At 38.7% G+C, this 27,984-nt stretch overlaps 1 protein-coding gene across 1 annotated transcript; it reads right to left on the minus strand.

Moving 5' to 3' along the window:
• Positions 1 to 5,740: 5,740 nt before the first annotated feature.
• On the minus strand, positions 5,741 to 27,984 carry LOC140931221 (uncharacterized). Its single transcript, XM_073380991.1, has 11 exons — positions 27,927 to 27,984; positions 26,525 to 26,746; positions 25,756 to 25,963; positions 22,879 to 22,885; positions 19,457 to 19,838; positions 18,959 to 19,111; positions 16,486 to 16,656; positions 16,132 to 16,205; positions 15,137 to 15,290; positions 7,038 to 7,244; positions 5,741 to 5,927 (listed from the first exon to the last, which is right to left on the minus strand). Exons 1-10 carry the CDS (start codon positions 27,982 to 27,984, stop codon positions 7,069 to 7,071), a joined length of 1,605 nt encoding a protein of 534 aa, XP_073237092.1. The 3' UTR covers positions 5,741 to 5,927; positions 7,038 to 7,068.

Raw genomic sequence — 27,984 nt, forward strand, 5'->3', positions numbered from 1 at the left:
TAAACTAGCATCAAGTGAAAATCAGTGACAAACGTGCACTGGTAAAAGTTCCGATATATTTCATCAGTTTAATTTGCATTATTATTGGACCGTCTACATATTTTGTGATAATAATCATTGTTAAGTATTTCGGTAGATCTGTCTGATTAAACATAGAAAGGCATTGAACTAGCTCTTGAATCGTATCAATCAACGCTTTACTTTGAGGATGCACTTGTTAAAATAATGCAATATTGGCAAAAGACAATCTTGACCAGTCCCAAAGCCAATTAAAACGGCTCGTAAATTAACAAAGACTGAATAATTGCGTACCGTCATTCTCCAAAAGCAAGCTTTCCTATAAAATGCAGTTCTCATTTTTAAAGTTTTAACTTTTCAGAATTTTATAAAACGAAAGTTCTTTTACAAAGCAATCCGAAATTCGTGATTTCCCCAGACTGGAAGCCAATCTAAGGAAGATTAACAAAAGATAATCTTGTCTTTTGCTTGTCAGAAAACTGTGCGCAACCTAATGTTATGTCGATTTTAAGATATACTAGATAGATAATAAAATATAGTCAAAACTTTTTTCCCCGAACTTCTACGGTGAACTATGTTCTAGGTAAGGCTTACTGAATACTTCGCAACGCCGTCTTCCGATAGGGTTACGGAGGTACCTTATTCTTACTATTTTCTGGCTAACACGACACTTGTGTACCTGTGTGCTCGGATAGAGTTACAAGGAGGATAACGTCAATGAATTCAAAAGCAGTCCTAAGTAACCCAATTTTGTTCGCGTTGCTTTCAAGCAGGACTAAAACTAAGGGAATTGAATAAAAATGATGTGTTGTGTTTTGTCTCCCAAAGCCTTTAACGCATTTATCGTGTCGCTATCTGAGAGAAGTGAGCTGCGGTAAGGAGCTAATTAAAAATTATGCTCAAGATTTAGACAATCCGAACGCACGGATTTTTATGTTCTTGGTCCAGGAGGAGTGGCGGAATAACTAATGTGGTTTAGTTTTCTCCTTAGATCAAATTTGTTTCAGTTTTTTTTAGCTAGTGCGTATGCCAATGTATGATGATAATAATAAGTTTGAAACAAAAGGAAAATAAATTTTTCCCGAGGACAGAAATTGAACCAAAACATACACTATCCTCTTAAGTGAAGCGAGGAAAAGTGGGGCGCGGCAAAAAGAGAAAATTGGTACTGTCATAATACATTAAGTTTCAAACATTTGCGATGTTCATTTTCTCGAAAAAGTCGCATCCTAGCATTGTGTAGAGACATCTCGTGAGACACGCGTAGAGTTAACTCTCTCTAACCGTTCACCTCCACAGCACAAACGCCTTCCTAAAACGGGCAGCTTGAGTACCTGTTGTTGTTGTTGTTGTTGTTGTTGTTGGTTTCTGTCCCGGTGCCAACGGTTTCCGTCTCATAAACAGTTGACAGTATTTGCGTCATTAAAAATAAAGCTGGAGAACGTTTGTTAAATACCATGTAACTTAGCCCTTGATAACTATGACTGCTTGTATGTTTTTAGACGAATTTAACCCCGGTGTTAAAAGTTCTGACCAAGCAATTTACGGCCTCCTAGTAAAACCTCAGGCCAGAATTGAAGATGACCTCTCCTGGAGCACACATATAAAAAAGGTTCTACAAGGTGAATGACACTGAAGAATTTGAAGATGAACAATAAGGGCTCAATAAGGAACTTTGTTTCAGAAAATTTACCGCATTTTTTGCATCTTTTTCCATAAATACTAATTTGGTATGCAGATTATTTTTATGAAAGGAATAAGCTGTATACAGGCATTAAATACTCTTAGCTACAATTTATTTTTTCCTTCAAAAAATAAGAACCTATTTAAGAACCTTTGAATAGCCTAAATTTGTGCTAATTAACATTAATGTAAGAACCTCTCTTAGGAAAATGCAGGTTCTTGCTCGCGGGTTTTACTGTTGCCATGAATTTTACTAAATTTCTGTGCTTAAAAACACCATATACGTAATAAAGTGAACCATAAATTAATACCCACCATATATGAAATAAAAATCAACCATAGATGTAATAAATTACTAACCACACATTTAATAAGTACAGTATTAACCACGTGCATTTCGTTGTATATGGGTACAAGTGATACAGTTTTGAAAGGACTTAAAATGGCACAAGCAATTGGTTATAGTTAACAATATTTTTGTCCAGCTTGCAGCCATTTTGCTTGTGTTTTCAAATTTCGTCCTTCCTTTCTATTGTTTCCAAAGACACTTCGGTATTGCATTGTGTAACTTCTATTTGCACTACATAGACTGTTAATGCTTTCCTCATTGACCAATCAGAAACGTTCGGTTGAGTATAGTATAAATCCTCTGATTATAAATGAAATATTATCATCAAAAGAAGCTTCTGATTGCCAGAAGGTTGTGACACCAAGCTGTATAACAACATTTTCTTTTTTAATGTTTGATGGTTAATTTTTTCCTATCAAATATTGACATCTTGAACACTAACATTAATTTTACTCCTTCAAGCTTTCCCATCATCTACTCGTTCCATTTTCAAGAAAGTGAAAGTTTTATTAGTTATAACCAAACATGGTTGCTTCCAAATTTTCGTATGTATTTTCTTCGTATGTGTAACGACTGCCCGCTTGGGGATAAGGTTAGGGGGGTCCGAATTCAATTCCACTTTCCTCTCTCCCACTTTACCGTAAGACCGTGACTAAGTATCAGCTTTTTAACCATTTAGAACCCCCCTCCCCTTGCCACAAAAAAGGGAGGAAGAAACCCCAATAGTCAAATCTACTCTCCTCCTGATAGCAGTATCCAGTTATAACATAATAATTGGATAAGTATCGAAAGCGGATTGCATAAACAAACAGAAATATTGACAGAGTTTGTTTTATTACCCAATCCCCTTCTGACTTGTTTTTATAACAAAAATTAACCGTCAAAGACTCAAAAAAAAAAATCATTAGCTGAAAACCTCCTGACAATGTCAAACTTCATTTGATGATAATATTCCATTTACTACATTAATAGTTAAAATTCATTACATTTATTGTGAGCCAGAAGATTATTGCGTTCGAGGTACGAGAACAAAACTCCTAATTTGTGTTGGGTGTTCTGTGCATTATTGAGTGTCCTGTGCAATTAATAAGGGAGGTTTTCTCGAGATTGCATTCGTCGTCGACTTACATTTGCCTCGCTTTGAGGCGCTTGCTTACGTTTTGCCTCACTTTGACGCCCTAACCCACGTGGTGATTCGTGTGTCCTCGGAGTTCATCTTTCAAACGTTTTGCTGAGGTCTGCTATTCTGTCTTCGTAAATCGTTCAAGTGTGCTGAATCTTCTTAAAGCGTACATATTTAAGAGTTTGCTGAAGGTCTACGATCGATCTGTGTTTAATGAATCTTCCAAAGCTTTCATCTTTCAAAAGTGTGCTGAAAGTTTACACCCTGAGTAAAATTTTACTTTGGATTAACCGTTCATATTTTTCTTTGGAAAATGCGTGCTAGTCCTGGTGCATCCATCAAACCGGGTTGTTTCTTTGTGGCACAACGGACGCCGTTGTGCCACAAAGTAAATCTACTGAGTTGTGTAGCTCGGCGGCCGTTATTCCACAAAGTAAATCTACCGAGATGTGAAGCTCGGCGGCGGCCGTTATTCCACAAAGTAGATCTACCAGGATGTAAAGATCGGCGGCACCATTTCATCATGACTTGTGATATTTTCGGCACCAGGACAAACGAACATTTTAGCTCTATGTTATTTATTCGGAAAAACGTGACCAGCCCACAGTAGCGCCACTCAAGCCACTGAAATCAATACACTCAACCAAATTACTGGAAAAGTTATTGACGTGAGCCGCACACACATTCCCTTTGAAGGCATTGATGATTCCCTTGAAACGTGTGAAATTGAGAGGTGTAGTGTAAGTGAACCAGTGTTCAAACACAATCATTCACCACAAAAATGTGGTTTTGGGTCGTTGTTTAATATCATCACAAGTTAAGAAGACTTGCCAGTAACGGTTTTCGGCATTTTATAGTAAATTTCAGTAATTGTCTACATGTGGAATTCGCAATATTAAATGAAATTAATGATTACATCTAAAACTTTGACAACTGTTTGATTTTTTACAGCACCTGGGCCGGGTTGTTCAAACCTGGGTTAAGATAACCCAGGCAAGGAGGGTTAGTGCAAAACTTGAACTCAGATGTGAAAGATTCATTTTGCCAATAAGTTGATGATTGGACGCTCTTAAAAATAACTGAGAAAATCATCCAAAGAAATCATGTTTTTTAACAAAAGAAAATGAAACCCGGGTTAAGCGCTGATCGGCCTTCTAACAACTGCGCCCTGTAAAAGATCTATTGCGCCGGTAGAACAAAAAGTTCTTTTTACACGCCTGAAACACTCTGGCCAGTGTCTCCTCAAATAACAAGTACTCGAGACGAACCATAAGATACCATGCTGATAACTAGCCTTCAAAACCTTTTCATTATGATACACAGTTTAAAGCGAGGTTTCGCTGTACGCAACCCTTACGTTCAAAATATGTCATAATCATAGTTATCTATCGCAAGAACCATCCACTCTTCCCCCTCAAATGCTACCTGTACGCCTAGCAAACATATCGAACGCACTCTCCTAAGCTCCGATTACTCCTAGTATATAGTTAAAATTTTATTTCTTTCATCTATCCCTAGTAATATATTACATTTATGGGTGATACATTTGTTAAAGATTGCCTTGCGATTCGAACCATTGGTAGAAATGGTAAGCTCCTTAGTCAATTGGGATACCATTTGTAAACTGCACATTCTTAGCGGCACAATGGACCCCAACAGATGCCGATGGCAAGAGGGGTGACTGCATCTCATTAACAACTGAAGGCCGTGCAAGAACGATCCGTAGACAGGTACCATTGGAAACGAAGTGAGTCTATTTGTCAGATAAATAAGTCAACGAGTGCATTTTAAAGTTCTGTTTTTCACATTCAAGGCAATTCATTAGGCTTTTGTACATTATGCTAGCATTTTTTCGAGCATTTTAGTGAGGCAAAAGCATTGAGCATTATTCGAGCATTTTAGTGGCATTTTCCCCGGAAAATTAATTTTTCCTAGAAAATAGAAATAGAAATTAACTTTTTTCAGGAGCCCATGCCCCATGAGCTCCTGCTTTTTTAAACAAAATGAAGTCTAGAATTCAAAATTCACAAAAAAACCTAATACAGCTGGTTCTCTTGGCTGTATTTATGAACTTGTACACTTTGTCGTTGTTACTTGCAACACTTGCACGTTTTTGTGAGTGTAAACTTTGAAATTAATTTAAAAAACCGTTTGTATAATGAGCATTATCCGAGCATTTTAGTGACTTTTTCGGGGAGACCGAGCATTTTAGTGGGAAAAATGGAGCATTAAGGTGGAGCATTTTAGTAGGGAAGCAAAAGCATAATGTACAAAAGCCTACAATTCATGGCATCGTTCTTAGGTACGTTGGGGAGCTGGTCTAACTTAAAGAACAAGGTGTTTATAAAATCTTAGATCTGCTAGTGGAACACATTGACCGCGCCTCCAGTAAGACAAGGGTAACTCTAGCTTAAGCTTTGGTTCGACCCCGGGAATTAAGCCCGTGACCTCCCGCTAGACAGGCCAGCCATCCCTTCATTGAGCAAACCATACCACACCCGTTTATTTCGTTTTGGTTCATGAATCAAGATATTGGCAAGCGCTTTGAATTACTCACGTACTCTATTAATCTAACGACAAAGTTAGTCAAACTAGCATTTTATTTTCACTTTTAACAGACAGTGTAGCAAATAATGATATCATAATATCCTTGATAAAACCTCTTATAACGTCTTTGCGACTTCTTATATGTAGGACCTAACTATATTTATATAACTTCTTCACTGTACTGATCTGTGCGGGCAAGATCACGTTCTGCAAGAAAAGAATTTCAACATTAGATTACGCTCAGTTGTATCATTCCCACAAATGAACTTGGTCATGCAATCACTGTATAGCTTTCTAAGAACGCGCTTTTGATCATATTTGCTTGGAAAAGGCGCGTTATAAATTTTTAATTATTATTATTATTATAAGAACTAATGAATCATTATAATCAACCATGGCCATGCCATGATCAATATCATCATCGTAAATCGTTATCATCAAATTTATAAAATTATAGCCGTTATGTAAATGCTTAGTGAGATATTCTCGAGCAAGAATTGATGATAACGACTAATAACTATAACCAATAACTATCCCAGAAAAGTGCGCTGTTACGGCCAGTGATAATTTTATTGAAATTTAGCAAAACAAGGTTAAATATCCCCACTTGGAGAAGGTGATAAAGCCTGATCGAGGTGTACAACTCGGATCGGTGACGAGGAACAACTCCTACTAGTAAAGCTTTCTTCTTGTATGAGTTATATAGCAGTTATGCGGCTCGCTAGGTATGGGTTGTTCTCTTTCGGTCCCAAATTAGATATGGATCTTATCCTCTTGGGTGTGAAATAGGATGAGCAGGGGCGTAGCTAGGGGGAGGTCCTGGGGTGCCCGTGACCCCCCCTTGGTAGGCCTTCTTTTGAGCAAACAACCTACAATATTCAGGTGGCGAAAAGGCCATGACAATATCTTGGCCGTAAAAGCCATTGTTGAAAAGCACTCTTTTTTAAAATTTGTTTTTTTGTAAAGTACTTTCGTCAACGGCTCTTGTCTTTAGTTAATATTGGCCTTCATGCCGCGATAATACGACTGAGCCCGCTGATACACGAGGGAGAGTAGCGGTATAAACCATATATAGTCTGGTGAGTAGCCTCTGTGACCCCCGCTTTGAAAAATCCTGGCTACGCCCCTGATGAGTATTTGTCCTTTTTGGAACAGGGACTAGAATTATGGATATTTATTTGGGTCTGAATAATGGGGTGTGGGAAGTCACATATTTTGGTCTCAAATAAGTTGAGGAATACAGAAAGCAAGCCTCGCGTCCTCACCCGAGTCCAGCGCGCTGACTACACGCTGCTTTGCCTATGATTGTTTTCCCACCTAATTTGTTTTGCGATCATGGGTTCGTGTATCACTTGCATGGTCCTTCGTTGCATGCCATGGACTCCTGTCGTGGTCCAACACAGTCCTTTCCCTTCCACTGACGAGGAGGATTAGTACAGGTTCGTGTTCGTACTTTGACGCCACTGCCGCAAGTCACACTGCAGGCAGAGAACGGGGTCCATTTGGAGAAGCCGCCATCAAAAGCTGTGAAAAAAGATCGTGAACAAAATTGTGTCACTAAGGATCATGCTTACGTTGCCCTATTAAGAGGTCTATTAAACCTGAACGACCGTACAGAGAAACTTTTCTGAATTCACAGTCGTTTAGAGATTTCATCATGTCTACCGATTTCAATTTGAATAAACCTTTTTTAAGCGAGTTCTTTAAATTCTTCGTTTAATTTTCTTGAATAGTATTTACCGGCAATACCTCTGTTAGCTCTCTTGTCGGCTGTTCCTATTTCGCCTTTTTTTCTGACTTATTATTTGAACAAAAATAACATAACTAGAAGTACGTGAATCGCAGAGCCTCGCGAGGCTTTGGGGTGGATGACTCATGAAATGCAAGGGATGGAAGGGCTGCGGAGAATTCGAGTCACCCGTGTAACTGAAATATAGTCCATCTCCTTGTGGCGGAAGGAAATTGGACCCTAGTCCCCTGGCTGCAAAAAGGAAGAACTGGTATGCGAGTAAAAGGAGGATTACAGAGTAATAATTATTCAGTGGCATTTGGTCGAGTTCTGGTCACGTAACAGTTCTCAAATGAGAAATACAGTGTATTAAATGAATGAGTGAATTAAATGGCAACACTTTTTCATTACGGACTGTTTTCTTGATGGCACTGCAGGGACACCTCCAAAACGCAGTAGCAAACAAATAGACTGCAAAACAGTCAAAGAAATCGGTAAAGCGTGGCTTAAAAGTCATTGCCAGAAATTAGGGACAAGATGGCGCTTGCGCGTGCGCACTAAGGCCATAATGGCTGCGAATTCGTATAAGAAAATGTATGGAGATAAGGAAACTTTTTCAAATATATCGATTATGAGCTTACGGGTCTTCGGTGCACGACTCGAAACATGTTAAGTGCTGTGTAACCTTCGCATCTGGGTTAAAAATGGCTAATTAGAAGTAGGTTTACTTACTTCCCGAAGTGGCCACTTTTTTCTCTAGTTGTACGCTCCATTTCTCCATACATTGTCTTAAAATCTTGCCGAAGTCATGCGAAATACTCGTCGATTAGAGGATAAACCCTTCAATGAAGTAAATTTGCACGACTCGATATCACTTCTGCGATGTAAGATGTTTCCTAAACAGTCGTAAAAAGGACGATTTTGGCACTGCAAAATACTTCCAAAGGTGCATTATTTCCCTCAGTTTTCCATCTGTAGTCCAGTAATGGACGCCATAGTTGCGAATGACACATTTCGGTCGGACAAAGCTTCACAACTCCAAACCTCACCGAATCGCCATTTTGTTTGTTGCTACAACTCCAGAGATGCTTCACGGGATATAAACAAGGTTCCAGGCATTCAAAGATCCTCGATTAGCCTACCAGGCTTGGTTTTAGAACAAAATTGTCACGAAAATGTCACGAAAGGTACATCCGCGTACTGTTTTGTTGCTATCAGCCGCTCGGCCGGGTATAAACCTAACATTTTCTTGCAAGGTGTTTTATTCCAGCTTTTTTCTTCGTAAAACAGATCCACGGAGCTCAAATTATTTAAAAAGTCGCAGGGGATACGCTTTCCCTAGGCTCGATTTCCGCCGTCTCCCGGGTCCGGTCTTTGATCCTCCCCGAGGGGGGGATGAGTGTGGGCTCATTTCCCCGAACAGCGGCTGGTAATCGAGCCTACGCTTTCCCTGACTACGATAGTTTTTGTCCGTCATTTTGAAAATGAGATTCCGCTGACAATTAATCACGGGCGCGAAATGTCCACGATTTCTGGCAATGCTTACGCGCGCGAAGTGCGCGATCCTCAAAAGCCCGTATAGGGGAAGTGAGGCGAGGGAAAAATACGTATTTTTAGCGGCTATCCCCAGTCTCGCTCTCGGTTTCAGCCTCGTTCCAGACCTTTTGTTTGACTGCTTGCACGTACTTGAATACGCAAAAATACGGACTGCTTTGCAGTCTAGGAAACAAACCACGATAACATTAGAGAGCGAAGGGGAGAATAATGGGAAGGTTATTAGAGGACAAATTAATAGTAAAGAGAATAGTGGTGAAAAGGACACTTCTACAGTATAGCCAGATGTTCTGTCGCACTTTGTAATAATCGTCGCACTTTGTAATAAACTTGAAATAGATGGTCGGAGGACAAGTGAACCCAGTAATAAGTGTCATCATCGACAACAACAACGACAATAATATAATAACAATAATAATAATATATAACAATATTATAACAATAGCAATAGTTCTTATGTTTTAAGATTGACGCTGATGATTGTTTAGGCCGCTCATGAGACGGCCACCACATTAGATAGATAGATAGATACTTTATTATAAACACCATTGCAGCCGTAGGCTGAATTACGGGATATTTACAAATACTGATGATAACAAAGAGAAAATAAGAAAAATTATCTACATCTTATAGACATGGCTAAAAATAGAACTTTTCTTCAAACGCTCGGTTTTACATAAGGGGAGAGTGAAATCACTTTTGCGTCTCAGAGCATATTTACAACTCTTCCTTTGGGGAGGAGGCTATGGAGACTGTGGGTGGGGTTACAGACGATCTCGTCAAACAGATCGATTGAAATCTTTTCTCTCCTCTCATGAAGTTTCGGTAGGCCAACTGTTTCTAGTGCTACACTTTCTAGTGCTACACTAGGACAGGTCAGGATAGATGATTCTGAAAGCCCTTCTTTGGATCCGTTCCAAATCTTCACTGATGTAGTTTGGTAGAGAACGATGGAATACAGGACTTGCGTATTCCAGGACGGGCCTAATACATGTCACATAGAATTGCACCAGTTCACTTGGTGCCACTCCGGATCTCTTGAGTTGACGTAAAAATAGAGACGAGAGAAACATTTTCTATTTAGTTCAGAGGAGTGCATGTTCCACTTTAAATCGTGGCTAATGGTCACGCCTAGCAATTTGGCACTGGTGACTAATTCAAGGGGTTTGCCATTTAGGACTAGGGGTTCAAAATCGTGGTTGCTGTTGGAGAATCCAATTCGAAGTTCTTTGCACTTGGCCTCATTCAGTTGGAACCCATCGCTTGTCTCGAAAGGTCATCCAGAACTTCTTGGAGTTTGCTCTCACTACCCTTTGTAACCATTTCGGAACAAGATGTATCATCCACGTATTTCCACATGTCAACTGGTGTGTCCAAGTCATTAATCATGACAAGAAATAACCAGGGGCCTAGTTTTGTTCCCTGGGGGACACCGGAAGGCACAGAGCGCCATTCAGAGTGACAATCCTGAGCAAGTTTAACACAGAATAATATAGTATGCGCTTAATTTCCAGCAACTAGCAAAGATGTGATTGTCACAATGACGTAATTTGATGAGTGTAGGTATTGGCAAAATCTAATTCCATTATTTTTCCTTCGAAGTGAAAAAGGTGTCTGACAAAATCAAGAAGTTGGAAAACACATTAATTATTTAAAAAATAGCAGCGATATCATGATGGCATCATTCATTGCTAAAGAAGAGTCTGAAACAATCCGCCGTTTTAAATTAATTAAGTGTACTCCATTTTACTTGAAACCCGCAGAAATCGAGGCAATCGTCATTGAAAAATTGATCAGTGCTTAAAAAGATGTTTAAAAATCTAAAAAAAAAAGCCGAAACTTATAAAATTCCGAGAGAAATTATCACTGTGAAACTATTGAACCCTTCTGCCAGTTGGTCATTTTAAATTCTTTTTTTAACGTCGCGGTTAACGACGTTAACCATGGGCCAACATCTTTCTGCCAACTGGAGATGCAAAGGAAGTAATCGGTTCTTTGGCGTCTGACTTGCATCGACCGACACTTGTTATCTCTATTTTATCCTACCCAGGGGAGATGTGTACATGTCACAGCGGCACCCAACGACGGTTTCCCCCTAAATACATTGAAAACACTTTTTAGGCTATCTCTTTTAGATCTCTAGAAATGCATTCTAAGCTAGCGTAGCTTTGTAAGATTTTTTTATCTGTTCGGTCATCCTAGGAGAAGTTAAGTTTTTTTCGAAATTACAAGGGCTTCAGTTTCATTTTACCAAGATTTTAGAAGTAATTTGACGTATTACGAAAGTGTAAATTGTACTAATTCCTCTCTTCTTTCAATCCGAAAATTTTAGATTCCTTTTTTTTTTCTACGAAAAATAGCCCAGCCTGAGGAGTGAAATGCCGAAAAGCTAGACTTAAGAAAAACATTGGAGATTAATTCGATAAGCTTCGACCCATTACTTGTACACATGATATTCATCAGTCAAAGCCTAGTTGTATAGGTGTTGTCCAGTTTGGTGTTAATTTTTACGCCCAAAAGTCTGGGTGGTACCCTACACTTTTAAAGACTGATACAATTACATAATTTTACCGTCAAGATGGCTGTTAAATGTATTGCATTCCTTATAAGTTGCTTTTTGTTAAAATACTGTATTTACGGCGAAAAGGCGAAAGGAAAATATCTTCATCCATTCAGTGAAGAGGCTTACAAGACTCTCTTGCTGCTGGTACAAGGAAAATTTAACCTGCCCGTAGCAGAACGTACACGAGAACAAAAGAATGCCATCGTGCGTTATTGGCGAAATCGTGATCGCTTCCATCTTGGGCCTCAAGCAACCCCAACCCTGTACTTTGATGACAAAAAGGTGGTAAAGAAGTCAGCAATATCGGGTCTGGTCTCAAAAACGTTTGATGGCGCAAAGTCTGGTGGATGCAAAAAGCTGCGAAATCGAGCTGCTGCTGGTTTTGTGGGCCTGAGCGAGAGAAATATACTGAGAGAGACAAACAGCAAAATAAAGTATCGCATTCATAACGTCAAGTTTACCAATAAAGCTACGCCAAGACCAGTTACTGCAAAATCCGTTCAAGCTCAACATCAAGTTGATCTCATGGACTTAAGCAAAGATGCTGTTGAACACGACGGGCGAGTGTACAGATATGTTTTGAGCGTAATGGATGTTTTAGCCGGTATTCTCCTGGTTGCGCCCACTGGAAAAGAAAGCAAATCATCATGTTAGACAAGCCCTTAAAGCGATCTATGCAGAACATGGTCCACCAGATCGCCTTCAAAGCGACCGTGGATCGGAGTTTGAAGGAAAAGTTAGACCTCTTTGTGAGGCATTAAAGATGAAATTAATTAAGTCGAGGCCTTACCACCCGCAGTCTCAGGGAAAGGTAGAGAGATCGCATAGACAATTGAGAAAAAAGATTATATACGACTTGGTAACTCTGGGGAAGAAGGGAGTTAATTGGGCAGCAAATCTCGATGACTACAATCGGAAGAGGAAGAGCTTGGCTGGAAAACTCCTTTTGAAATCTATTACGGACGGAAATCTAATCTATTAGAGAAGGCGTCTCTTGAATTTGTAGATTCGGATGGTAATGATGTAATTACTAGCGCACCAAGAAAACGAGAACTGGCTTCATGTAGGAAAAATGTCAAAAAAATACGGGACAGAGCCAAGCTTTATAGCGCAAAGCTTAACGATCGGATGGTGAGACGGCACAAACGGCTCCACAAAGCTGAGAACTTTAAACTCAAAGACAACGTTTTGATCCGTTACAGACTGCAAAAGAGGGATAGCCTCCCACCAAAAAAGAGATTTGTGGTGAAAGGCACCGTTGTTGAGAAGAGTAAAAAGAATCATGAGATACATAAAGTAAGATTTGTACCGCCGAACTCTAACGAACAAATTGAAGAGTGGATCTCGGTGGAAAACATAACGAGCATTCGGAAACGCCAGACAGGGAACACAAGCAAGAAAAAGCAGGCATTGCGAGAGCTTAGGAAAAAATTGATGATACCTTTAACTGCCTGCGATCCTTTTTTGGAGCGAGATTTTCCCCACATGAGTATAACTCTGATGCATAACCCGCCAGGTGACGGAAACTGTCAGTTTGGAGCGCTGTGTTTTTGGTTAAATCGCCTGGGTATACACCGTTCACCGGAAAAAGTCCGTGAGGAGATTGTACAATACCTGGAGAACAATTTAACTGACACCGAAGCCTTTCCTTTAGAACTATATGCAGGCGTGCCTTGGTCACAGTACTTGCAGTCAATGGCAATGGATGGTACCTATGGTGACCAAATAACTTTACAAGCGGTAGCAGACTTGTATAACATTGAAGTTTTAGTTGTTTCAACTCTGGGGCATAATGCCACCACGCTGATTTCTCCGTCTGCGACTATACCTTATGCGAGAGTGCAGCTGGGACACTATGCGGAGCAGCACGGAGAACATTATATTTGTGTCGAAGGTGGGACTTTAGTTTCGGAGGAAGAGCCACACCTGGTAGAAAGTTACGAATGTAACCAAGAAAAAGGTGGTGATTCATTAAGTTCCCAAGGGGCAGAAGTGGTGCCCGCGAAACGTAAAGAAGAGGCGTGGGCAGTGCCCAAAGACAAATTCCCTGTACCAGTGGAGATCCGCTTTGTTTGAGATGACAGCGTCGGGGTGGTCAATCACTTGGACGATTTGACCTGTCACATGGATAGGCTTCCAAATAAAATTCTAACCATAATCATTGATAAGGTCTTAATTTCTTCAAACTTTTCGTGGCCTAACCACAAATGCCACTTTTATAATCAGCTATGCAACGTTAATACTCGTTTTCAAGATATAACCCAAAGGCTGGCTTTGAAGGTTCTGCCGCCTATTTATTTCTCTAGTCTCGGTGTAGCGGGAAAAGTCAGCGTCAAAAAATCCTAAAAATGTTTGGGCCTTCAAGCGGTGTTGTGCTTGAATTAAAGCGAATAATTTCAAATAAAAAGTGGGCGAATGCTTGGCTCATCCTGCGTTATATACAGGTCTTGGATGGTTCCTCATCATGGACATATATTGGCGAAACAGTTAAGTAGGATATTAACCTACATAGAAGATGGAAATTGAAGATAAACGTCTGAGACTCATGTTTTGTTAGTATCATTGTACTGTAATAATATTTGCTTTTCGTGTTCGTATTTTCCTTAAATTTTATTATGTTAGCTGGGCCATACTTTGTGATGTCGCATTTTCTGATTATTATGAATGATGTCGTTTCATGTAGGTTCCAGCGTATTCGAAATTTCCACAACATTCATTAGTAGTGGTCATCGTGGCATAATGACGTGATAAAGAACTTTTTAGTGCGAAAATAATAGTGGCCTTAATGATGATGATGACAATGATTGTGGCAACGGGTTGTGCTCTGAATTTTTAATTTTCATTTGGTTTTATGAAATACAGTATAGCTTATTCATGGTAATAAATACAAATTAAGTAATATCTCTGTATATGTCTCAAGTAATACCTCGCAGGTAACGAACTCATAGGTTTTCTAGTTGCCTGTGCTAGTAGTAAAACTTTAAAAAAATTTTGCTTATACGATCACGTTTCGCCTGAAGGACACCTTTAATTACTTTTACTAACAATTAATTAAATGAAATTCCAATACAAACTCCCATTTTAAACGACTCTCCCTGTCATAGGCGTAGACACTTTCTCTCTATCGAGGTCGTCCGCATATAAAGAGTTGTACTTCTCAAGAAAGATCTTGAAGCCAGAAGTTGATGTGAACACTTATTATTATTATTGTTGTTGTTGTTGTCGTCGATGATGACACTTATTACTGGGTTCACTTGTCCTCCGACCATCTATTTCAAGTTTATTACAAAATGCGACAGCTTTTTTTATTACAAAGTGCGATGGTCTGTTATTACAAAGTGCGACAGCGTTTTTATTACAAAGTGCGACAAGTGTTATTACAAAGTGCGACAGGTATTACAAAGTGTGACAATTTTATTACAAAGTGCGACAGGTATTACAAAGTGCGACGATTATTACAAAGTGCGACAGTACACCAGATGGTGAAAGTTATCGCCAAAAAAACATTCCGCGTCATAATATTTCTTGCTACGTTAGCCCGCCCTCGGTTACATTATAATTATCACTTACGCTGGCAGATGACTTTCGTTAAGTTATCAAACAAGTCATTTAGTTCTGTATAATTTGACACATGGTAGGCGTGGTCATTAACGACGCCTCTTAATCCCCTCTGATGTTTCGACTTTTGACCCGATGCGGTTACTACCAACTGTGCACCTTTTCCCTAAAATTAAAAAATATTTATCTTAAAAAATAAAACATCCTAAAAGACAGAACATTTTACATACAGTCAAATAATGTACTTATTAAATCATAACTAACGGATTGCACTATAATGCGTGAAAAGTTTTTTAAAAACGTTGAATTTGAAACTCAAAGAGAAGCTGAAGATGAATTCACGTTTTTTTCTACGTCTGCCGGAAAAAAATATAAGTATTTGATCAAAAAACAACGAAAAGGTACTCTGTATGCTGGGAACTTTAAACACTATTTGATGTTTCGTTCCATAATTTATGTTCAATATTTTCGTTAGCGATAAAATATGTTCATCTTAATGAAAAAGAACAAAAATCCTTTTTGAGGAAGCCGGCAGTTTCCATATCACGGATTTCCCAGATACGATCGCCACCATGCCACTTATGTTTACAATTTTTCTCATTAGCATACGAGTTAACCCATAGAAGGTGTCACCATATACACTAATTAAACTCCAAAGTTGAAAGAGTTGGTTAATTTGAGCAATTTTTACGCGAATTTGCTGGGTGGAAAAAACGTGAATGAGCCTTTACATTATTTGTAAAGTTAATTCCATTTTTTTAGAAGATGATTTCTCGGAAACTACTCGGTATGTCGAGCTCATATTTTCACACATAACTGAAATTGTTATACTCTTTTAATATTCAGAGAGTTTATTTCGATAGCTTCATCAGAGAATGTAAGGCATATGCTAATGAGGCAAAAAATGTAATTCGTCTATTGAGTTACAGTTCATTAATAAAACAACATGCTAAATGATCACGTGATTTGAAAACAGCAAGCCAGAAAGGTAGAACAACATCCATTACCTTCACAGGTGATGAAATAGTTTCAGTCATGTCTACCAACAAACCAAGGTCCAGTTTGCAACGGAACTTGTCATCTAAGAGAAATAAATGAGTAGATTAATTAAGAAACAGGCATTAATTTATGAGCAAAACCTTTCAAGGTTGAAGACCCCCTCGTAAAATAGTCCTGTATCGGGACGGCGGACAACCCCCCCCCCCTCCCCTCCCCTTTAAATGGCATATCTCCTTCCTGGGTGTTATCTTTGTGGATAACTGACCGAAGATTGTTTTCTCCCTATGTAGTCCACCTTTTTTAAAATACTGTGGAAATATTCCGGAAAAGAGAAAAAAAAAACAAGATTTTTCAATTGTTACCTCTTACTCCAAGTACAAATCGCTGGCAGTTGTTTTTGACATCATTGGAGCAGTTAGACGGGAGGCAGCAATAATAAGATCCACTGTCAGAAAACTGCAAGTCGTTCACTGTCAATACATATGGCGCGTAAATCCCACTGCGATGTATGCGGTATTTTGCATCTGAGCTACCTGTAAAGGTATTTTAAAACTGAGAGCAAACTTCCTTATTGAAAAAAGGCCCATAGACAAAACTAACGCTTCAATAAGTACAATACAAACTTCCTTTACGTGGACCACCTCGATACTATGAACGCATTGTCACTCGTGTATATTTGTCCGAATATTGATTAACATAATTGACAACAAAAGTATCCTATTCCATTTTTTTAGGAGTAATTATATGCGCCAGTCTTGTAAGCCGGGAGGAGAGGTTAAGCCATCCTAATAAAATGTTTCGTTTTCCATCGCCCGACGGACCCATTTTTTTCGAAAAGTAAAAAAAAAAAAGAAATTCCAGATTCACTAGTCAAAGAAGCAAGTATTTAGGCCTTTCCCGATTGCGCTGAGCACCTTTTGAGCACTTTTTTGAGTTTGGAGCACTATTTTGCATTTTGAGCACCGTTAAGCACTTTTTCGCACTTTGGGCAACATTTGAGCAATATTTCACATTTCGAGCAAATTTTGAGCAACATATGTCTTCTAAAACATTTTAAGGTGATTCCATAGTAAAAGAACCTAACATAACTTGGTACACTGATGTAACAAGTCAAGAAGATGATAAAAAAGTAATAAAAAGTGGGGGTCACCGTGCTCGTTTTGACGTCACAATGCTGACAAATACGGCTATTTAGGACCCTTTTACAAAAACCGCGGGCAGCGCAAAACTAGACAAAAAGGAGAGATTTTTTCGATGATACATGTGACATCACACAGAATTTGACTTTAATGTATTGTTTATCCACTTACGTACCAGAAAAATGCCTTTTAATGTCCTTGTTTTTACTTTACGCTCAAAGTAGAATTAAATTGGACGCGCGCTTTTCGACCCGTGATGGCTCAATCCGTACAATTTAGTAAAATTGCCAAAAAACTGAACATAGATTTGCGCCAATTTTTTTCTCATCGAAAGGAAGCAATGTCCTTATTAAAATCATGAAATAAAAAATGGGGGTCACCGTACTCGTTTTTGCGGTAGAGCTGCAGAAAGTGCGCACCAAACGCATTTTCTCCGATTTTTGAGAGAGGACTGGGGCGAGTTTCAAAATAGAATGTATGTGAAAGGGGGAAGAAAGTATTAAAAAATCCGTTTTTACAGAATTTACATCGAGATATCACATTTAGGATACAATGTGATAAAGAAAGTGTTTAAATGAAAATCAAAGTGAGTAAGCACAAGTTAAACATCCACTATCGAGGTTCTCCGAGAGGAGGTCGAACTCAGCAACACGCGTGCTGCTTACGTTACGCACATTCCCAACACATTGAGTCTCACCTCGAAAAGGAAACAACAGCAAGCAAAAATTCCAATAGCGTTTCTCTTCAGTCAACTTCATTTTAATAATATTACTTCACATGCTCTTTTTACGGCGGCCATCTTGTTATGCGCAGTAAGAGATGCGCAGTGCAAAACTAGGGAATCACCTTAAAGCAAAAACTGTGTGTCGCTCGCAACGAGAATCGTGTTCCAGGTCATAAATTTCAATAACTAATGATGTCAAGAATAAAAGACCGTTGTCATGGAAAAGCACGTGGACTTATCCTTACTGAGGGTGAGAACAGAAGTTTCTGATTGGCTGATGTATCATGCGTGTGTCATCTCAAATTTCTAGATCATTTGATGTTTAGGCTTTGCACTAATACTGCTGAATTTATTTACAATTCATAACCGGCTTTACTTTTTTAAAAATATTGTTGTTCTATATTCTGTCAACCTTTCGTAACAACCTGTCGAATAACACTATGCAAAATAGATTGTTAATTACTTCAGTAAAAATTGACATATTTACGAAAAGCTTAGAGGTAACTGTTCACAGCTTTTAGCACTTTTTGAGCACTATTTTGAGATTTTGAGCACTTTTTTAGCACTTTTTAGCCATTTTTGCCAGCACTTTTTAAGGATTTTAAGAGCGCAATCGGGAAAGGCCTACAAGTATTGTAATTTAAAAGCACACGATCTTGTTTTGTTAACAACAATTGGCATGATGTGATGTTCTTGTTTTTAATTAACATCAATACTACGTTTTTTAAAGGCTGTTTAGATATTTGATAGTCGAAAAGACCGCGTTTTCGAGTTGACTTTGTAACCAGGCTTTCTTACTTAGCAGCCCGGCCTTCTCTGGAACCCAAACCTCTTCAAGTGTTCATTCTTCTTTTTTTTTGCCCGACCGACCGACCCACCATCACAAGAGACGGGGCGATGGGAAACGAAACATTTTATTGGGATGGCCTTATATGTTTACGCGATGAGATGCACAACTGGCCCAACACTTACGTATGCAAGAGCGTATATTGTCTTCACCACTCTTCTGAAACTTCCATTCAACGTTTAATGGGAAACCTTTGGCGGCACACTGAAAAGAAACACTTTCTTCCTTGAATTTGTTCAATTCAGTATCCCCTTGTGGTTTATCAAACCACGGAGCAACTGCAAAAAAGGTAAGAATATCATTTAAGATCATGAACTCTTAGAACTTACGTATGACCATCGTGAAAACCGTTTCTTAGCGTAGCTACCTCTCCCATTTTCTTTAGAGTATTGTTTAGATAATTATCCTTGTACTATAACTATTCATTTCAAACTTCAATCCCTGGTTTTGTTGTTATTGGCTTAGACTTGCTTACACTTCAGATGTACAGCCAATCACATTCCAGATTGGTCAGATCTTTTGCAGGTGAGAATTCATGCGTGAAAATACGTCCCTCAATGAGGTTGCACCATTCCAACTATGTTCTTATGGTGGAAACTACCAAAGACTAATTGTATACTCACTTGTAATCACAACACTGTCTGATACATTGTAACGTCTTATTCTGCGAAGCGAAACCTCAAGAACACAAGTATAATTTCCACCATCTCTGGCCGCGGCATTTTTTATAACAAGCGGTACGGGAGAGTATGGGTCCGGGTATCTCACGCTTTGCTGTACGACACCATTTTTTAACCACGAAATCCTTTTCAGCTGAGACCTCCACGAGGGGTGAGTGATGTTACAAAAGACTGTGATGCTGTCACCGTGTTGCAGCATGTTGCCTTCAGTCACAGATATCGAAGGAATTACGTCTCCTAAAATGAAAAATATGTGAGCAATTAAGTAAAATACGATGAAATACGTGAAGTTTAAATATGAATTCATATTTAACAGGCAGTCTCCCTAAAAGCGTTCCACTCGATTTTGGACTAGAAAAAACTTTCGCCTTATAATTTTACCATCAACACTTCTATCCATCCTAGTAACGAAATTGCAGTTAGAATGGGGAAATTGTTTATTTTGCTGCCATTCCCAGCATTTCATTACTGGACGGCCGTTAGCGGCTAAAATATGCAATTTTTAGTCTCTGTTATACAGGTTTTTTAACGATCGTTCTAAAGTTCTTCTATTTGCACTCATTTGAAAGCATATCACTTCTTCTTACTGTTCCAATGCCATTTAGGCATTATCTTTCTGTAATCAGCAAAAACTGGTCGTCTTTATTTGGCTAATCCAATTAAGAAAGCAAACTGCACGAAAAAGTGCCTCAAAATCATCAGAAAATTCTCAAAAGTGGCACCTAAACTAGACCTAAAAACATGTTTTAGTTAAAGATTAATAGCTATGTTGTCAAGTTATGAAATAAAACTCTTGGCACAACGCGATTCAGAATTGAAGGTTTCAATTCAAATTTTAAATAGGCAAATGTTCAATTTGCGTTGCGTGACGAACCGGCTGCTGTCACAGGAAAATCCTCAGTTATTCAAATACTTCCCACTTTTAAGTACGATATGCCTCATTTTCCCACCAAAACCATATTAAAATTCTCTTTTTCCCTTTGCCAATGATATATATTGTTCAAAAGTTAGTTCAGCAAGTAAAAGATACCTTTCCAAGCTTCATTTAATTTCCCACTGCCCCGAACATTCAAGTCTGTTATGTCAAGACGGAAAAATACCTTTTCAGAACCAAACCTCTTCTAGCTTAAAATGTGGTCCAGTCTGAAAAGGCTGTATTGATCAGAAGTTAATCGGATCCATCACATTTTAAAATCGAACGTTAGAAGAAGAAGAAATTTCCCACTGCTTAATTAAGTATGCATGAACAGGGCAGAAAATGTTTGACTAGTACTTTGCCCCATGTAAGGGTATCGGGATTCCGGAATCTGGAAAATTTTGCTTGCGGAATCCGGAATTCAGGGCTTTGGAATCCAGAAAAGAGCTCAAGTACCCTACTAAGGAATGAAATCTAGAATCCAAGTTCCATTGGAAAAGACTGGAATCCAGCACCCGGAATCCAGAATCCACGGAATGGGACCAGAATCCAAGACTGTCTTGTATTCGCTAACGTGGGGCGACAGTACTGGACTGTGAACGGCGAATTACTATTTTTCCTTTGTTTACTTTCCACTGATCGGGAGCCCACATTTGAAGACCTTTGTTAATGAAATTTCAGTTAGAAGGTTTGTTCCTTTTACTGACTGTTTCTTCCTATTGAGAGTGGCCAGCTTTTGTTTTCACGCTCCAAGAGACAGTCCGGAGTCCAAGTTTAGTTTTGTATTAATAAAGAAGTTGGCACACGCAAATAATAAAGTTTCAACATTAGTTTCGAATCGTGCAACATCAGTGAAAGTAACATGAAAATAAAGTGTGGAAGTTCACGCGGTTTTTCCTAACTGATAAAAGTACACGAATGTCAGGACACCATTACTTCTCACCATGAAACCTGTCATCCATCGAAGTCTGAACTAAGTGAGGCAGAGCCAATGCTCTCAAAAGATGGTAATCATTGACCTTACGAAAAATCAAGTAGAACAGGTGGTGATCTGCTTCCCCAGGAGGACTCCCATACAAAAGTGACGTGGGTGCTCGTCGTTTGCAGATTTTGGTCTCACTTCGGTTGTTTGGGACGGAAAGTAACTAAATATGCTCATTCAGGTATCGCTTAGGGATGTGCATAAAGAAATTTGCAAAAAAAGAAAAAGCCGTGACGCTGACCTGACAGAAATCTCCTTTAGGGGTAAGTTAAAGCTTGAGCCACACCCACATTGGCCTCCCTTGGGGGTTTAAATTAATTTTCCGAAGAGCAGCCCCTTCACTTTTATATGGGAGTCCTCCCGGGGATTACCCACAAAAATCGCATATAAACTCGGACGATTGTGGCGGCCACCTCGTTCTTCGCATAGAGGACCAAGAAAGGAATATTAGGACCAAGGACAGGCTTGTAATTGGTTTGGAGATTGCGAAGATCGTTTACCATCTATTTTAAAGGATGGGATCACGTACGTAAAATATCGTAAAATCATTTCTAACATCCTTATCACTAGTTCCTTAGGGCCGATGGGTATTGTTGTAATCGTAATTTCAGGCTCAGACAATGATAAACTCAGTAGTCCACTCAATTATTTTATTTAGAAATATGCGGGAAGTGAAGATCCAAACATAATGAAGTTATGGAGAAAAGTAGGAAAAGGCTTTACGTCAAATATCCTGACATTAATCACTGTTGCACTATGGTATAAAGTTACACGGTCAGCTGATGCACTTGCACATTTGATATCATTTATGAGCTGACGGATTTGAATATCACAAGATACACGCGTGAAACAGAAAGTGATAAGCGCATCCTTTGATAATCTAATCCTTGTGGAGTCGAAGTTACATGAATTGTCAAAATCGTGATTACCTACCTTTAGGCATTACTGAGAGCACTCATAACTATTGTTTGGTACAATGGAGAATTCACCGACAGAATTTTCTATTGAAGCCCAACGTGGACAAAAACCTCTGAATTCGAACAATTAGTAAAGGTGAGAACTGACGCGAAGTCTGAATCCGGCATTATCAAAGACTTCCCTAGTATGAACATTTCTCCAGGTCGAGATCCCTACACTGTTTTTACGTCTTTTCTCGTCTCACGTCTTGTTAGCGGTTATTACCCTGTTCTTACAGACGCTTTCATTCTACCACGTTAATGTTGTAAAAATACATACATCTGAACAACAGCTGAAGGATCTAGGATCACATTTTTAAAACTTGGCCTTTGGATCCTCCGTGTGGATCCAAATTCATATTAATATCGATGTTACTAAATTAGGGGCCACCGCGTTTATCATTTCGTTTTTGCTACTCCCGTGCAGCGCTCATTTGATACGCCAGGGTACCGCGGATAATGTTGTTGACCCACTCAGAGAGGATCTTATTGCTTTTATGTCTCAGCATACCGAGATGCTATGACAAAGAATATAAAGACTCAAATACTTCACAAATCTTATGAAAAAAAATACAAAAATAAAAACAAAAAACGAGCGAGATTGCATGAGAGGAAACGAAGATCTGGTACAAATTTCCCTAAAACAGTCAAATATAAATCTCCTAGTTGTTCAAAGCTTAACAACTTGACAGGCTAACGGTTTTATTTAGTGGTGGTATAAACAGGTTACAACCGAACTCTGTCAGGCTACTCATTCACTTCACTCACTGTCCATCGCGGAATTGATGATAGCTTACAGCATTAAAAGCATAGCACTGGTAATTTGTGATCGAAGGTCGGTAGATTTATACATCTAAAAATTTTCAATACTAATGTCAAATTCCTAAAGGTATCCGGACACTAACTTAATTCAATGTACATTTCACAGCTGATTTCATTTTTTTAAAGGGAAAATAACAATTTACTTGATAAGAGTTTATAAGTACGAGACTTATTGTGGCGTAGACGTGATTAGCGGGTTGTTGATTTTACTTCTTTGAACTCCAGTCCATATATTTTCTTAATTTTTCTTCAAGGACTACCGTGTACCATCGTCCCATATATAAAGTGTAAAGGTGAATGTGTGAAGGACCTTCTCGCTGCAAAATGTTAATGCTTCTCGTTAATGTTATCTGTAAAACAAAATTGTTTGTTTAAAACGCGATTGGAGTATGTCGAATAGCCTCTTCCAGGCGTTCAGACTGTGGGGGCGACTCTCCGAGAGATGCGAGTAAGAAAAGGGCGAAGGGATGGGGTAGGGAGTAATGCGTATTTTCCCGACCCACCCTACTACCAAGAAGGCCAACTACTGGGAGTCGAACAAAGGACGGCCGGCCGAGACTATTAATACGAAGGTCAGTGGAAAAGTAGACTTAATCTTCTATAAGCTTAACCTATTTCCGATTTTTCTTGTTAATAAAGTAAACAAAAAAAAAACAAACAAACAGAAAAATTGTCATTTGTAGGATCATGAAGAATTTTTTTACAATCACAGCGGCCGGTGTCACGCAATGCGAATTCAGCATCGATATGCAAATTCAATACGCAAGTCGAATCCTTCAATTCTGAATCGCATTATGCCAAGAGTTTTATTTCATAACTTGACAAAATAGCTCTTAATCTCTAACTAAAACATGTTTTTAGGTCTAGTTTAGGTGCCACTTTTGAGAATTTTGTCAAGTTTTTGAGGCATTTATTCGTGCATTTTGCGGTTAGTGAAATAAAGACGACCAGTTTTTGCTGATTAGAGAAAGACAATGCCTAAATGGTATTGGAACAGTAAAAAGAAGTAATATGCTTCCAAATGAGTGCGAACAGTCTAGGATTTGATGACCCGAAGTACTTATAAACGATCGTTAAAAAACCCTTTAAAACGGCATCTAAAATTTGCATATTTTAGCCGCTAACGGTCGTCCAGCAATGAAATGCTGGGAATGGCAGTAAAATTAGCAAATTCCTCATTCTAACTGCAATTTCGTTATTAGGATGGATAGTAGTGTTGATGATAAAAATATAAGGCAAAAGTTTTTCGAGTGCGAAATCGAGTGGAACGCTTTTAGAGAGACTGCCTCCTAATACGGCTCCGCCATCGGCCAGCTTTAAAACGGTGTTTAGCAGCAGCATGTCTGCGGAAAATTGCTTTAAATAAATCCTTATGATAATCAGGGAGTCACATGACATTGCGTCGTTTAAGCGATCTCTTAAAGCTCACATGGTGTAGGGCTTGTAAATTCTGTAAATAGCCATAATTTTAGATTTTACTTTTAGCCAATTTGTTGATCTATTTATAGTAACTATTTTAATGGTAGTAATGTATACTTTTACATTTTTTTTAATTTTGCACACACGTACACGTTTTAACGTCATCTTTGCAATTGGTGAACCAGGGTGTTATGTGTCTCAATAAAGGATTTGCAATTGATTTTGATTTGATTTGATTTTGCTTTCATTGAATGTCTGCCGGGGCAGTCGACAGGGAAGCAAACAATACCGGTTCGATTCACGGTTGAGAAGATTTTTTTTCATATTTGCTTTCTATTAGCTTTTTCCCCCTTTATTTCTCCTGCCTCGCGAGGTTTTGCGTTACTCGTTTCTAGATTTAAGACAGGGGCACTCAACGACGAATACATTGAAGACACCCTTTAGGTTATCCAGAGTACTCTTAGATCTCTAGAAATGCATTCTAAGCAGCGCTGTAAAATTTGTGTCTGTTCGGTCATCCTAGAGGGACTTGGGCTTTTCGAAGTTACAGGGGCCTCAGTATTATTTTCCCGAAAACTTGTAGATGTAATTTGTATAGGTAATAGCATGAATTGTAGTGATATTTGGCATAAATACCACTTGTGATATTTCGAAATGGTTATACGTAATGTCACGAGACTTAAGGCGAGTGAAATATGAGACAATTTTGAAAGATCACGAGTGGTATTTATGCCAAATATCACGTACAAATTATGCTATTATTTGTTTTTACTACTACCCGCAAAAAGGTTTGTAATTTTCACATGTAATTTTCAAATTAAGTTGAAATACCACTGCTCTAAGTCAATCAAATTGCAAAAATTTCTTATGTAGTGGTATAAAACTTATAACGGAAGTGAGAATTTTTCTGATTCCTCTCTCCATCACATCTTTTAATCCCGCCAAAATTTTAAATTTCCTTTTTCTAAGAAAAATAACCTAACTTAGGGAGAGAAATGTGAAAATTAAACTTCAGAAAATCGTAGGCAATTTATTAGACAAGCTTCGATAATTGTACATGCATTGAACCGTCATGTAGAAATTTTTAGCCGTCCTCAAGTTAAAGAAAATTCTGGTCAATGTTTACTTCTCCGAAAAGATATTTTACAGAAAACAGTCATTGGGTGTCCTGTTCATGTTAAGATTAAACTTACTCGAAATGACGTTCACACTGAAACCATGCTTGCGTTCCAAGGGTGATCCAACGGCAAAAGCGTGACATTCGTACCTTCCCAATAGACCATACGTACTATCGTACTCTAACGTTACATTCCGTATGTGCATCGTGACAAAGAGCTTCTTTATCTTCTTTCCATCTGTAGAAGTGTTGGGACTCTTAGTAGGTTACATAATTATATGCACATCGTCGAATAGCTTGCATGTTTGTCATTGTATTATTTCAGGATAAGGTATATAAAAAACTTGACAGATTCCTAACAGTGTAATAGCAATACGCCATTTCCGAGTTGCTCCAAGCCTCTGTCTCAAAGCGAGACTAACTGCGAAGCCATTGATTTCGGAAAATGATTTTTCATTCTCGTGCAAATAAAACTCATTTTCACAAGGGTTTGTTCTTAGCCTCGTTTTGAACGTGAGAGTTTATGGCACGCGGAAATGGTCAATTTAAAGATACGTGTTCCCCTCATGACTAAGGAATGCTGGGTAAAACCTGATGATTGTTAAGACAACGTGCCGCTCTTTGGTTGACGGAAGACGGTGACGTTGGAACGAAGGCTAATTCAGATCACTAATGTAAAGCGCGCTTTCTCGTTGTGTAATATTGTGTCTCGCGGTGTAATATCAAATATAAAATGGGATACTCAGTTGCAATACTTAGAGTCACTTTTAGGTTTTATTTTTATAAGACATCGGCTTACCCTTGTCCACTTCCTCGGTTCGGTGTGTGAAATATATGTTTGCATTAGCAGTTATATTTGTATAACGCGCATAGTTGTCCTTCCTCATGAACTGTATCCTTTCAGGAGTTTTTATTCCAGCTGAATCAAAGGCTACACAGGTAACCTGGGTAGAAGTGAACTCAATTGGATAGATGTTAGCAGGATATGGCGCACCAATCCCAAAATTGTCGCGATCGAAAGCTGGGGGACAAAAAAAGCAAAAACTTTATATCAGCTGACTGATGCGTTTGACTTTAGAGCGAATTTCTGTATTTATTGATATTTGTTATGATCATCCTTTGTATCTGTAGCTAGTTTAAAGTGCTCCAAATTTCTACTCATTACCACTCGGATAAAAACGTTTACTTCTTTGTCACTGAATATTGGACGGTGATTTATGAGATCGAAATCCTTTAACTCGTTCCATGGCCCTTTCGGAGCCCGCTGTCTTCATGAAGCTTGTCACGTCTTATATATCCGACTGATGGGGGGAAAAACAGGAATTCATAATTTATACTCTCTCTATTAAAAAGTCGGGAAGTATAAACTAAGCAAGCAATTGAAATTTCTTTGCATTTCAAATGCTTGATCCGTATTTGAAGCAAATTACTTGGAAAGTGCACGGTACCGTTAAGTGCGCCCTTTTCCGTTAATAACACACAGCTAACTGTTCGGGACTCTTTAAGATTTTGACAAGCAGCGAAATAAACTGTAGCGAAACGACCAGAAACGAAAAGAAACGTTTCTAAAATAGGCAAGATAATGAAGAGAAAAAAAAGAAAACTTGACTGTTTGATTTTTTTTCTTTTTCGAGAGTGAGTGGGTCCTTCACCAAGAAGTGGAAACATAAGCGAACGTTAAAGGAGATATGTCCTTTTTAGTTTTTTATATAGCTTTTGCGCTTGATGATTTTTTGCCTTTAAAGTGTAAAAGTGCTTTCATTTGAAAATGGTGGGGACTGACGGCCCGTAGAACATATTTTAGTGAATACTCCTGATAATATATCAAAATAGCAACGTTGGTAAGATTAGAAGGACTTTACTTAAACGGTTTTCACAATTTTCTCTAGTTTGAACGTGGTCAAAGTCAGCTTCTTATGAATTACAGCTGTAGAGAGAAGATCTGGGAACGAGGTTGAACAAATTTATTTAGTGTATTACACAGTGGAATAACGAGTTTCCAAACCTCCTCGGGAAAAGAAAATTGTTTCGAATTATTGAAAGGTTCTAAAAAATGAAGGGGGAAAATTACATAGTTTGAATTGAAAAGGCAAGTCAGTCTTGTTCGAAATATCGGGAGGTTCGAGGAACCGTCAGGGTTACAGGGAATCGGGATTGTGCTCTTAATGTATACCTAGGTGTGTTCGAGCACGGCACCTTACCATACAATCCCTTCACAGAAACCATCAAAATTCCGAGCGCAACCATTACACACCTCAT

Source organism: Porites lutea, chromosome 1 (genome assembly GCF_958299795.1).
Source record: "Porites lutea chromosome 1, jaPorLute2.1, whole genome shotgun sequence".
Classification (NCBI taxonomy): domain Eukaryota; kingdom Metazoa; phylum Cnidaria; class Anthozoa; order Scleractinia; family Poritidae; genus Porites; species Porites lutea.

Excerpts from the sequence above, each read along its gene's own strand:
- LOC140931221 (XM_073380991.1), bottom strand. The coding sequence starts at position 27,984 with ATGAGGTGTGTAATGGTTGCGCTCGGAATTTTGATGGTTTCTGTGAAG. Across the intron at positions 19,112-19,456 it reads AGACAGTGTTGTGATTACAA|TTGCTCCGTGGTTTGATAAA; the intron begins GTGAGTATACAA and ends CCTTTTTTGCAG. Across the intron at positions 7,245-15,136 it reads AACGAAAGTCATCTGCCAGC|CTTTTGATGGCGGCTTCTCC; the intron begins GTAAGTGATAAT and ends CTTTTTTCACAG.